Raw genomic sequence first — 14,829 nt, 5'->3', positions numbered from 1 at the left:
TACATTCGGAGTTGGATGTAATACGAAACAAAAAGAATAAAAAAGATGTAAAACACAACAAATACCTTTCTAGCTAACGGTCAAAGTCCAGTCGTCATACTTCAATAGACACACTTAGCACACAACTTAGCATTAGTTTTTCACAACACTTACACTGCCAAATACATATTAAAATCCCTAAAACCATCGATATAATAAAGGTTTTCACCATAATGAACCCGAAAATAGCGAAAGCCGTGCGCGCTGTGAAAACCGTGTGACCGTACTGTGAACCGGGCGGATGGACGCGTTGCAACTAACAAACTACCCTCAGATTTTTGTGGTTTTTGAAATATCATTCTACCGTCTTTACGAAACAATATAAAATAAAGATTGTGTCAATTATAAAGGTGGCGATCGAATGTCGTTATTGTTTCTTTAATACAATCGTTAAAACGATTTACCAGTAGGATGTTACACATAAACAATGTTATCATGCGAATAATATACAAATTAATATATCGCACAACTTATGATCTCATATTTATCTGTAAAAAATATTTCTAAAACGTGAACTTTCTGTTTTAATGTTATCATAAATCCTTTCTCATGAAATAATAACCGAAATCAATAACCAAATTCCATGGAAATGTCATTAAAACGTCGTTCCGCAGGATTTGTTGATTTCAATAACACTCTTTCCTTGAAAACGACTCGAGTGAATGAAAATATTAAGTATATTTCCCGTGCGAAATAAGGTGCGAGTCTCACAAGGGGACACGGGTAATTTAATATCACTCTTTCATTCAGTATGTTAAACGAGTATTTCCTTAGAAAATAAAATGAGGAACCTGGAACCGTCGGTTCATAATATGGTTCTTTTTCAACAAACCTGGAAGTTTTTTAATAACAAGAAATTCATTTAACCCAACAGATCACTATTTCTAGAGAACCCAGCACAGCTTTTGTGGCAAAAAGTACTTTAAATAATGGTAGATAGAATTAAAGGTTACTTTCTCCCGTATTCACAAACATAACCTACTATGAGGTCTCACAGTGTGCGTGGATGCATACACACACGAGCCAATCACAGAGCTCTTTTCAACGCTGTGATTTTCTGCTTCACTTAAGCAAGTATCGTTTTTGAATACGGATGTTAGCTTACTGTACCCTTGAAAATCTGCTTACAATTCTCAAAGAATGAAAATTTTATCGAAAAGCCACATGAAATACTTAAAAACATTGTGATTGTGACAAATAGGCAGGAATCGATTTTGTTACCAAATTATTTCGTAATCTAGCGTAAGATTTCCAGGAATTTCTTCCAGGAAATTCCTTAAATACTTAAAAATTACTGCAGTCAAGTCGGACATCTTGTAATAATAAAAAAGACAAATGAAATTGTCAGAAAAACAGAACATTTTTGTGGCTGAAATTCTTATTGCTGTCATACAATCCCCTTGTGGTATCCAAACCGTTTTGTATTCTTGGCGCGGACCGCAGTCTCAGCTCGACAATATAGGGATTACTTTATAATTGCTACTGATTCTGCTCGGTAAGTCCTTACAAAATATACCTTCATAATAACTAGAAAGCTAGACTACAAGACTGTGGCAGTTTAACGTTACTTTAGATGGGTACTTAACACCACAGTCAGTCATCAAAGTAGGAGTTGTAAAAATTCAGCAATTCTACAAAGTATAGTAATTGTGCGTTATGACGTCACATTTCTATAACTGTCGTAGAATTTGACAACAAATAGAAAACTCTCGATTTTCAGGGAAAGTTTTTTACAAAAGTTGTCTTGAAATTATTGGTTAACAATGTCAATTTTAAAAATGTTACGTTAGAGTTCCCCAGCTCACCATTTATTAGTGGGTAGGAACCATCTGTAAATCCAAAATTATAAAATTAAATTTTCAAGCGACGTCTCACGTTTATGAAAAGCCACGTTCAGATACAGAATGTTGATTAAAGTTTGAATTCTAATATCTAGCTTCCCTCAGTCACTTAACTAACAATGCTTTAATTTTTTTTTTCATAAAGCAGCGCTGTAATAATTATGTACCCCAACTAAGACCTAAGTAGATCGTAATTTTACGGTAGATATTTTTTACAACGTTTTTATGCTAAAAATGACAGGCAATTAAATTTATCCTTAACGAGCGTCAAGTGATTTATTGGCGCTTGCTGATGCAGCGTTATTAATTAAAACGCCAGAAAAATGTGAAGGTACCCACATTTTTAATCAATATCATGAAGTGAACTTAGTGCGAGATATAGTTGATGGAGAGGGTAGATGCTATTATTCTATCGCAACATACAATGAGAGCGTTTGGCCAAAAATAGAATTGTTATCGCTTATAAGAAAAATGGCGTTCGTTTAGCGATAAGTGCTATCACTGGTAAAAAAAATATGTTGTAAACGTCACTATTGAAATAAGCGATCGCCATGATTTTGCTTACAATTTCTATTGTATTAATTTGGCATACTATTTTTTAGATACTGTGAGCTTATTATGCCTACTCTAAAATAACATTTATAGAGCAAAGTCGCGTGAAATAGGCAGTCTACTAAACGAAGCATTGGATCCATTTAAATAATAGTAAAAAAGACTTTAATTCTCCAGTCTAGCAAGCTTGTTCAAAGCTGTTGACTTAAAAATATTTAAAAGTATTCTTAAGTAAAACTAAAAAGCAACGCTTTAAGTTCCTTCGCTTTTCTGAGTAGAACTACTTACCAGTAATTATATTCAACTTGCTTTTCCCGCGACTTCGTACGCGTGAAAATTGTTTGAATAATATTTCTCGTTTTTGCAACATTTTTCTTTACTGCGCCGCCCCTATTGGCTGTAGGGTTACGTTATGTTCCTCAATAAATAGGCTACCCAACACAACAACTAGTTCTTGAGATTAGTGCGTTCTCAAACAAACAAACTCTTCAGCTTTATAAATTTAAGTATAGTTAAAGCACTCAGTCAAACAAAAAGCTTTATTACTCTTAGAAAAGTACAAGAGATATCATTATGTTATTATTTAAGTTTTGTCATATTTTTTTAAACTATCATACGTCATGAATTACTAATTATTTTTAAGCTAACTAAGGCCCAGTTTTTTTATTCTTAGTTAAAATAACTAATTGTTAAATTTTGCTACTAATGGTTAAATATTAACAAAATGTTAACTAATAGTTAAAAAATGTACTAAAAGTCAAGCTAACCATTGTTCGAAAAACATTTTTTTCTGATATTTAACCACTTGTCACTTGACATCTGTCAAATTTAACTATTGGTTATTTTAACTATGAATGAAAAAACTGGGCCTAAGAAAACTTGTTTTAGTTAAGTTGTTGTTTCTCTGTGTGATAACGAAATTCTCTCGTAAAGTGCTGTTTGCATGTTTTAATTATGGTTTCGTGTGTGCTAAGCATAGCTGGGCACCGTTACTCAAATAGTTAACTTCGTTAATCGTTAAACCGTTAATAAAAAATTTAACTTCGTTAAACGTTAAAACGATACATTTCGCAAGATTTAACGCAAGTTAACGTTAATCGTTAATCCGTTAACACATGATAATAAAACGAAAAAATAATTGTATGCAAGGTTCAAATAATTTCGAAAGCTTGTATCACGCATGGAATTTATTCCTCTTTTATGTTTGCGCTACAAGTAGGGTTTCTGATTTCTCGACCTATTTTTTTTCTCGAGTTTCGGGAATTCTCGAGGCCAAAGTCTCGAGTTTTCTCGGGTCTCGAGTCTTATAATTAAAACTGTTCAAATCGGTTTAAATTTAATAAAAACACAGATGTTTTAATCTAATATTATAGGCATAGCACAACAATCAATATTAGAATTTAGTACCACTTACTTAGGTATTTTGGTAACAGAAAATTAAATCTTCTTTCATAATTAACTGAAAATCATAACTTAGTTATTAGGTAAAGGAACAAAAGTCATAAAGTCGCGTGTACTTTAACCTCGTAAGCCCGGATGTGCCTTAGAAGGAACTGAAACTTTGTAGTCAGTAACGCCGAGACATTTTCGGAGGTGATTTCGAAGTATCGCCGGATGTGCCTTCAGAGGAACTAAAACTTTAGCGATAAATTTCAGTTCAAAAATTCGCGCCTATCGAAAGAAAATAGTGATAGTCTATGGCTTAAAGTATTCAAAATCAGGTATCCGAACTTATTAATATAAAAAAAACAAAAGTCACTGTCAAATTATCATTTTTCTTTGACAAGGTGGTTCGTCCGAGAAGACATGATGTGCGATTATTTTTTTTTCTTCACGTAAACGTAGTTTAATTGCAAAACTGACCAGTATAATTTAAGTTAAAATACTGCTAAACAAGCAAAAAAATTATTTTTCCCAATTTGAAGTAGTTTTGTAAGATTTTTTTTCGTTTGAAAATAAAAGTTCTTTGCAAGGAACATTCGGTCTTGATGGTGAAAGTTTTATTTTTGTATATTTTTTCTATTGAGATGGGATTGAGTATTGGACTTTTAAAATTATGATATGATTGAGAAAATTTACCATGAGAACGTTCTGATTTTTAGTTTAGTAAATATTATAATTAACATGAATATTCACTTTACTTCTTGTACATTTTAACCTATCATTAGTGTATGTTATAAAACCGATAGTACTTCTAAAAGTACTAATTATGAAACATTAAATAAAATAAAAACCGTTGTTCCTTTTCAGTTACATTTATTAATATCGTTATTGTATCTTTATGTAGTATTAATTTATTAAGAAGGTTACATTTATGTTTTACTTTAAAGTATAAAATACAATTTATTTACTTTTCCTTTTTAAAGTCTGCGTAGCGTGGGCAGGCCTCCTACTAGGTGGACCGACGATCTGGTAAAGGTCGCGAGAAGTACCTGAATGCGGGCAGCGCAGGACTTTTCATTATGAAAAACCCATGGAAAACCCAAAGGCCTCTCGCCTTTGTCCAGCAGTGGACGTCATTTGGATGTAACGACAAAATAGGAAAGAATGTAATTATCAAAAATCTTCTCTAAGGTAGCATTTTTCCAATTTCGCAACGAGCGCGGCAATCACACTTAACTAACAGACTAACAGAGAGCATAGCAAAATCTATTTTAATCACCAATTTTCAAAACTCCCGGAACACTTTCCAGGTAACCACGTTAATTTGTACCAAACGACTGGACTATAATTTAATTGATATAAAAATTTGGGTAGATCTTCTCAAAAACAAAAGAACTGGTGCTAAAAGGGTTAAGTGACGTTTAGACATTTGTAGAGGGCCTTGTAGAAGGGGAGGCTATGGTGCTGAATGTGGATTAACTCGAGTGTCATAGTAACTTATTAGGCTGCTAAGCTTGATGATAAAACGAAAAATATTTTATTAAATGTACATAGTCTGGTCATAAGTTTTGTCATATGATAATAACTTTTGAATTTTGAATGAAGGTTTCAAAAACATTTTTTACTGAATTAGTATAAAAAAGAAAAAATGTGCGATGATTCGAATTTTATTGTATTAGACGCATAAAGAAGTCCGAACTGCAGTTGTCACGTTGCATTGGTGCGGCTACGCGCCAAAGCAGATTTTCGTTGTGCTGAAAAAATTTCGTCTAACTTTTCATTTAATGATAGGTATAGGTGTACCAGAATCTCATGGCAAACAAAAATACATCTTTGATTACAAGTTAAACAATAATACTCTGAAGAGAGTATCAGTTGTTCGTGACCTTGGTGTTTTCTTGGATTCAAAACTTCACATGGACATCCACATCAATGATATAATCAACAAAGCATTCAAGATGTATGGTTTCGTTTCCAGGTCTGCAGTTAATTTTAAAAAACCCAACACATTATTGCATTTGTACCGTTCGCTTGTAAGATCCCAGCTTGAATATGCTGTGCCGGTTTGGAACCCATTCTACAAGAAGTACTCCAACTCCATTGAAAAAGTCCAGCGTAAATTCTTACGCAAAGTTAACTTCATGTGTTCCCGCTCTCGGGTCCCTTACGAAATGCTGCTAACCAAATTTAAGTTCTTGAGCCTTGATTCTAGACGATTGCTCCTATCAGCCATGTTTTTGTACAATCTAATAAATAATGAAATCGATTGCATAGACCTCTGTAACCTGATCCACTTTAGCGTCCCCAGGCGTGCTGCGCTCAGAAGCACACGCAGAGACGAGAGAACCTTTTATGTAGACTTGTGTAAAACCAATGCGGGTTTACGAGCCCCACTCAACAGACTGTTGTCCATTTACAACCAGAACTTTAATAGCATTGATTTTTCCCAGAGTTCCTCAAGATTTAAAAAGCATATTTTAGACACTCTGCAAAGTGACCAAATTTAAAATTAAGATAAATTAAATGAAAAAAAAAACAGAACAAAATTATTAATAATTAAAAGTCTGAACATAATATTAATTACTTCTTGGTGTTGAGCTACACCGCGTTTATAAGGTGTACCTTAATTGTAATTGCCTCGCTTTATATTACATGGTTTCATTATCAATATGTGGATTACGTAGTGGGATGTGTTACCACATAAATAATACATAAGTCTAGTAGATAAGTTAATTTTTGTAACACATTTGTTTGTAATTCCTAAAATAAATAAAAAAAAATAAAAATAAAGCATACTCGTAGGTGAACATTATTTTCGTTTTAGTACAATAACTGCATTTCAGAATAAAAGCTTGTTTTTTAAAAAGTTTATAACACTTTTTAGTAGTATCTCAATCTCAGAGCCTTGATTCAATTACAATACAATTTAGCACCAAAATGCTCGAAAAGACAAATCCAGCAAACCCAAACTCGATAAGTTTCCACCGTTTAGTTTAGGAATTCCTATGGCCACCTCATGACTCCATCATCAGACCAGCTCAGTGGTACCATAACATTGCATTGTCATCGTTTTTACATAAGCATACCAAATTTCAGCTCAATCGGTTCAGGAAAACTGGTCTTAAATTCAGTTGCAAGAGTTGTCCCACACATACAAACAAGTGTCGTTAGTGATCTGGTTACAAAAACTGTTGTTTTGGGTTCTGGAAGTTCTGGAAGCCCGAACGTACTTGTCAGAACGCGTTTTTTAGCGTGCCTGCTATATCTTTTTGGTAAATAGTAGGTACTGGATTAACGATTAACGGACTTAGGATAATTTAACGGAAGTTAACGAGTCCGTTAACATTTTTTTAAGTTAACTTAAAAGTTAATCCGTTAATAGAAATGTTAACTTCGTTAATTAACGATTAACGGATTAACGAGTTAATGCCCAGCTATGGTGCTAAGATAGCGATATTAGTTTTAGTACTAATTAATTTACCAACAAAGTTGGTTAGCACTTGCTATACTTAGCTCAAAACTTCACAACACCCACGACATTGTTCGTTGCCTTAAACAAACTCCTCCAGTGCATAGGGGCAATGTTACTCTACCACCCACATACTCGTACTTTACTATAGTCTGAGATACCGAACAATCATTATAATACGTAACTAATATAAATATTTTGTATAGGTATGTTTTGTAAGAAGGTAGACCGCCTGCCCATAACATCTCACCCGCAAGTTTCCTCAGTTACTCCGTGACCATGGCGCTTGCAACAGTGCCGAAATATCGGAAACTCAAAATTAAGGTACTTAAATGGTAGCAATCTTTCAATCATGTCAGTAATAATAATTACGTACTAATATTATTATAAATGCGCTTCAACTTACTCACTTAACTCACTTTCCGTTACCTTTCACGCTTAAACCACAGACCCGTTCGTATCAGCCAAATGACGTCCACTGCTGGACAAAGGAAGGCCTACTCATAGGATTTCCGCAAAGGTCCTGCGATGCCCGCATCCACTGAAACAATTTAGATGAAAGTAAATAGAGATAAGGAAAAATAATGTTTTCATACCGTGTTTGAAAGGGAAGCTCCTGTGAAAGATCGCATTAACGCGAGTGAAGCCGCGGGCAAAAGTTAATCACACTAATTAATATTAAAAAGGCGAAAGTTAGTGAATGTAGGTATATGATTGTTACTTCCTCACGTCTAAACAGCTGGAGCGATTTTAGTAAAATTTGGTATGAAATTAGCTGACACCCTGGCAGCCTGACATAGGCTATTGTGGCGACGCCACTACAAACTAGTGACCAACAGATGGCGCTGTCACTACTACACTATGGCACACTCCGCCGCTCATACAAACCTGCATCGCGGTGACGGAGTTTTAGATCCTGCCAAGTATATATAGACAAACCAAGATGGTGTAAATTGGACCTTGGTCCCCGAGCATAACACCCGCTCGGAAGGAAGCACTAACATCTAGCTTCCTTATTGTGGTTGAGCATCATATCCCACAGCTATGTTTTACCGCGGGTAACACCACGGGGCACAGCTAGTGTTATATAAAACCTAAGTACCTACGCCACATTAATAAAGAAGTCTGCTGCTGAGTGCAAGAAAAATATGTAGAGGTAATTCAAAAAGAAAAATGGCTCCAGAAGCAGGTTATTCAAATAACGGTAAACGTGGTAAAAAATCCTTTATGAGAAACAGTCAAACAGTGCACTGCTTGCCACTGAAACTGGACATTTTTATTTCTTTTACGTCTCTCAAAGAACGAAACTTATGTTGTTTTGCAACCTTTAAATGAATTTTTCTTTTGAGGTAAACTTCGCTATGTGCAGTGGAATGAAATGTCTTTGATAGAAAGTTTTAACTACCTTTACTTTCAATTTGAAGTACATACTACTAAAACTTCTAAAAAGTTATTTAAATAAATTATACAATTATTATTAGGATAATAAATTTTGCACGCAACTGTATCGATGGATGGAAAGATTTACTATGAAATGTGCGTTCCTGAATCGTTAGGCTTATTACACTTGAATATTTTATAGCTCCGAGTCTGTCTATGTAATCTATGTTCAGGGATGATGGGGGAACTGTGTGGTGATAGTTGATGGGAAACTAGTAGGTAGTAATAACAAAATGATTGCATTAAAAATAAGTTAGTAGGTATTAGGTACCTACCTAAGGCCCAGTTTTTTGATTCATGGTTAAAATAACAAATTGTTAAATTTTGCTACTAATGGTTAAATATTAACAAAATGTTAACTGATAGTTAAAAAATGTACTAAAAGTCAAGCTAACCATTGTTCGAAAAACATTTTTTTCTGATATTTAACCACTTGTCATTAGACATCTGTCTGACTATTGGTTATTTTAACTACGAATTAAAAAACCGGGCCTAAGTATTGGCTGGTGTTTGTTGTACAGAAAGTTATAAAACTCGCGTAGTCTCTTAATAATTTAATTTATTGTTTCTTTTCTAGCATGTTGCATCTAGCAATAGCCAGCTATTTCCATTAGATCGTCGGTCCATCGAGCAACGCTTGCCAAAACGAGAACATAAAGTCCACCTTTGTTTTCGATTTGTTTTCGAATATTAGTTAAGAGTTAGTAAACTAACTATAATGAAATGAAAGTTAAATTAGGTAGGTAGACTATTTTGGAACTTAACCGGCACTTAAGTAGCTCAAGACGATTAATTTTCTTGATAGGTTATTATGCTTTAGTAACTCGGGAGTTAATGACTACCCCGTAACTATGTGGTAGGTAATATCGTCCATTTGCGACGACACTGTGATATATCAAAAACAGTGGTTTTACAGAAATCGACTTTTTAACTTTTGAATGGCCATAACTCTTAAAATAAGGTTAGGATTAACTTATTGTGTATGAAACGTTTAAAGATTAACTATTAATGAATTTAAATATTTATAGTAAGACATAACTTTGCGTCTAAATTGATGAAATTATAGCGATTGAAAAAAAAAGAGACAACTTATCACGTTGTTCTAGTAAAAAATAATATTTTGAAGATGGTAAGTTCAGTTGTCACGTTGTAGATGATATAAAAAATATATTTATATAAGTCATTATTTAGATAAAACGTTGATCTTGAAAATTTTTATTTTATTTTACTAACATTACAATCAGCAAAAATGAGGTAATTATTGGAACAGGCGAATATTTCGCTTTGCCATGTTAATAAATTAATTTCACTTATAAAAATATTATCTAAGTAGACAGACAGTTGTATACATACAATATTTAAGTTCACATTAAGTTTTCTTATTCTAAAAACTAATACTTATCAAAATAAACGAAAAACTCTCAAAAGTAAAACGTCGTAAACTACTACAAAAAAACACAGTAAGAGAAACTGTACTAAGTATGTTGTATGCAGAAAAAAAATTGTAGGTACCTACTAGGTTAGTAAATAGATGTTTTTTAACAGACTAGTTATGAAAATTTAATCCTAAAACTATCAACGCAAAAATCCGCCGTCTCCGGCGCATAAAATGGCAAAAAAGCGACATTTTGGTACCTTTTAGGGTCTTTTATTTTTTATACTTATTTAAAATTAAATTTATAAAAGATATTTAAATAATGTATTAATAGTGAAAAATAACAACCACTATTATTTTATAAATAATGTAGCCATTTTATTGGCGTAGTTTTTCTGCAATAGTTATACCTATTGCAATATTATTATACAAAACAATGTTGCGCCCGCCAAAGTAAATTTGGGCAAGATGCTATAAAATTCCATCAATTGCTGATGATCTGTATTATTAAAACATTAAAATACCTTTTTTTGCAGAAAGCAAAACATAGCCAATACAGCTAAGTAACATTGAATAATTACATAATAATAAATAAATAAATATCTGGGGTCATCCAACCCATTGCTATTCTAGCATACTTCTACTAATAGATAATTTTGTTAGCTATCGTCTTAGATTAAGCTAATCTAAGGCTATTGTATGATAATATAAAATATTTTGCTTGTTGTGTCTGTAAAAACAGACAGTCGTATAAGTATGTTTTATTTGCACTGTATTTCTAGTATTTGAACTATTCTTCAAAACGAATGTATGTTTATCAGTCTATATCTACTCATATTAGTTCCGACGTTATTGTAGCTCAAAGAGACCCTTTCACAGCGCTCGCATAGCGCTGTTAGTCATGTTGTCGGATTAGGTTGTGGAATTCCTTCAGGCAGTGCATCGCCACAAATGTTAACCTTTGCTTTTTTGCATTGCTAGTCCCCATCTGTAATGATATCTGGAGTTTAGTATTACTGTTTAGCGTATACAACGTGACAAGTAGATATACCATTCAATTTCAATAACATGTATTCTGCAATAACAGAACATCAACAAATGACCTACAACATATTTCCAATATAGGAAAAATTTTCATCATCTACAACGTTACTAGTTAAGATGTCCCGATGATACTTCGATTTTCTTACAAGAATAACGTGACATATAAATAATTTCTCTTTTACTTTGCTTTTTGTTTTACAAGAACACTGTGATAAGTATGACGTGCCACATTGTCGAATAAAATAAAAATATTTTAAAAACTTACCTTTGTCATCAATACCGCGGTATCCTCGAGATGTCACGTTTTTCTTAAAAACGAAGAGCACCTCACATCTCAAAGCGCAGGTGGCAACTGAACTGTCACAGTGTCGAAGCCAACTAGATCGCCGAACGAGCCAGCGCTATAACGTAATATTTTGTCTTTTTCTCTCATAGTATTGTTGTTTTCGGAGTAACAAATACCCTGTTTTTGGAGATAAAAGAACGCAAGATCGCGGTTCAGAATTTCGGTAAAACAAAAAATCGCATATCTCGAGATGTCACAGTGTCGTCGCAAATGGGCGATATAGCGAGTGAGTTTCTCTAAATCTAACATTAATTTGGTGTGTCCTCCAATATTATTCCGACGAATATACGGCTGAATGCGTGTAATCAAACTAAGCAAGCTCGCGCGTTAATGACTTTCGAACTAGCTCGTAAAGTAGGCTCTTTGGACGGAATTAAGTTTACCGACATTTATAAAGTACCTACATGAGTAAAGTAATTAAATAATAACATAATGCTGAATGCACTTACCATCAAAACTCGCGAACTTAAAAGAATGTTTTTGTAATCAGAATCCATTAATGCAAATGAAACTTTAAAATGTAAGCAAATGTCACGAATATCGAAGAATAAAACTAAGGTCAGGTATTTAAAATTAACAATTTTTAGTTGTTTTTACTGAAAAACACTCATGCGAATTGAAAATTGCCCAGCGATCTACAAACTACTACTGACATCTATTGATAACTGAACGGAACGAGCTTGCTTGTGTCATCTTTAGCAGAGTCTAGACGTCAAAAAGATAGATGGCGCAATGGAGTCAGAGGATTTTCGGCAAAGAGTAAAATGTTTAAGAATGCAATTTCTGTTATCTACCTATCAATCAGTTAAATATTGTTTCGGTAATAATATCTATAACCAATTAATTTATCTGCACTTGTTTACAGCTAGCTGGGATATTATTTGTCATATTACTGCAGGGCTTTCCAGCATAAATATTTTATATTTAACGAGGACGTACCTTGAACAACAAAATAAATTCAATCAAGTAGAAAAAAATAATAACTCGAAAACGCTTACGCTTGAAAACTTATCGCACTTTCAATTTTAACAATCAGTGGTGGTGGGTAAAATAGGTACCTACTCTTCACGGCATCTCTGAACTTTTGATTCTATGTACATTCATTCAGTAGTTCGTTCTTGACGTCAAATGTTGTTATGACGTAAACGTAAAACCACATTCATTCACTCAATCACTCCTAAAGTTTTTCAGTTTTTTCAGCTTGTTTTCTGGAAATCGATCAAAATGTACAACCACAATGCCGTTTCGTAAATTACTATTGTTTCATAAAACTTAGTTTATATCCAATATGGACAACAACAGCGACTACGACGAAAATGAGATTCCCATTTGGCAGGAGCCAAGACGGGAACCTCTCGGCGCTCCCAAGGAATCATTGTGTGAGGAAAATGTACAGGAAACCAGCAGTGGAGACAGGCTTCACGCCTTGGAAGAAGAGCAGGAGATACTGTCTTCGTCTGTGTTCTCCTTGACGTCGCATCTCGCTCAAGTAGAGTTTCGTCTGAGGCAAATTTTAAAAGCTCCCTCTGAAGAGAAGGATGCAATGTTGAAAGAACTGGAAGAATTCACATCTCGTGGTGTGCCGGATTCAAGAGCAGCGCCTCAGGGGAGCTCTGGAGATACGACGTGCAGCGAGTGTGCGGAGTTAGAACGAAAAATACGACGACAGCGAACGCGCCAGGGCCACTTCATAGAACGACTGAAATCGCAGCTGAAAGAACTCGAACGATTCGCCGCTGACCCTAGTCTTATAGGCGACAGTAAGCATAGGGGCCTTATTGAACATTTGCGATCTGAAATTGACCAAAGCTTGGAAGAAGGATGTCAACCGTTGAGTGCAGATGAACTTAGACATCAGATCAACTGTGCTGTCAAACAGTATGCGGACAGACAACTTTCTAAAGATGAAATAATCAGTAAACTTCAAACCCACATAGATGACATGCAGAAATTCATCAAGGTTATGAAGAGCGAGGAACTTAAAAGCAATGTCAATTCTAAACCTGATACAAAGAAAGTCAGATCTGAAAATTTTGAGAAGAACTTCAACAGGAATAAATCAAATGATGATCTCCGAACTGAAACTATCAACCTAATGAGAAAAGCGTCTACTCTGATACAAATATTCACAGTCTCTCAATTTGGTTGCTCTCCAAACACAAATAAGAGATATGAACGGAAGTCATCAACTATTGTAACTCATTGGGGAAACTTACGAGCAAAACTGGAAATGTCAATTGATGCAGTCCTTCATTTAGTATCAAGAGATAGACCATCACACACTATGATTGACAGTTATGATAGTGAATCTGAAGAAGGGGGGGTGATAATTAATGATGCACCACTGACCACTGCTGTTCGGAGACATTTGGCTGTGAATTTACGTGACCTGTTACAACATGGACTAGTTGGGCCTGAATCTTCATCATTGGTTCCTCTCATAGGCTGCTTCCCAGTCAGAAGATCGTCATCATCACGCACCACCCACGTTTGGGAGCTTATTTTGCGTTATTATGAACTAAACGATGGCGACAGGTTCAATTCAACACCAGCTAGAAAACTCAGTCAAAGTTTTAATTTAGATATAGTTGGAGGAACAGCAATAACTAACAAACAAGGTCTACTTAGTTCAATAGGCAGTATACTTGCATCGCACATGCCTTATAAAAGAAGTTACGATGCTCATTTTAAGGCCTTTATCTGTGCTGCATTGAATGCTCACAAACTTGTTGTCTGGTTGAATATTATCTTGAAAAGTAGGTCTTTAATTGACAATTATTACTCATCAACAAGTTATATTGTGAACACGGGCTTTCAAGACGCCCTGCAAAGTCTTGACCGGTTGACCCCATACAACTTCGACTTGCCAGTGGACCTCGCAGTAAAACAATTCCAAAATATCAAAGATGTATTTATGTAAATAACTTTAAGAGTACACTTTTCTACATAATCAGAATGTTTATGATGCCTTCCACATTTTATGCTATGTGCAACTGTTAACCTAGCTTAATTATTATTATAGTTACTTAGGTAAATAAGTTATTAGTTTAATCAAGAACTTTTTGTTGAATACCTAGAATTGCTAGTCTTATGTTCTCTCTATTATTGTTAGTCATTTATTTTGTTAGTATTATTTGAATTATCTAGTCCATTCCAAAGAATTTCCATAATATTTTATGAAAATGTGATATAACTGTATCAATTTTTGATGCATTATAAAGCCCAAAGGATTGTCAAGTATGCTGCATTTACTGTGTAAGATGAATATCGCTAAATATACCTAATATATTATGTAGTCAAAGCAAAGTACAAATTATTGAGTTTTATTTTTATTACCCAT

At 34.2% G+C, this 14,829-nt stretch overlaps 1 protein-coding gene across 1 annotated transcript; it reads left to right on the top strand.

The window, feature by feature from the left end:
- The first annotated feature begins 12,611 nt into the window (after nt 1-12,611).
- Nucleotides 12,612-14,758, top strand: LOC114362519 (RUN domain-containing protein 1). Its single transcript, XM_028317955.1, has one exon. The coding sequence runs from the start codon at nt 12,778-12,780 to the stop codon at nt 14,407-14,409; it is 1,632 nt and encodes a 543-aa protein (XP_028173756.1). The 5' UTR covers nt 12,612-12,777; the 3' UTR covers nt 14,410-14,758.
- Nucleotides 14,759-14,829: the final 71 nt, after the last annotated feature.

Source organism: Ostrinia furnacalis, unplaced genomic scaffold, assembly GCF_004193835.3.
Source record: "Ostrinia furnacalis isolate ACB-3 unplaced genomic scaffold, ASM419383v2 OfSCF6554, whole genome shotgun sequence".
Taxonomy (NCBI): domain Eukaryota; kingdom Metazoa; phylum Arthropoda; class Insecta; order Lepidoptera; family Crambidae; genus Ostrinia; species Ostrinia furnacalis.
Note: the sequence above shows the minus strand (reverse complement) of the source record. Positions and strands in the feature narration are given on the sequence as shown.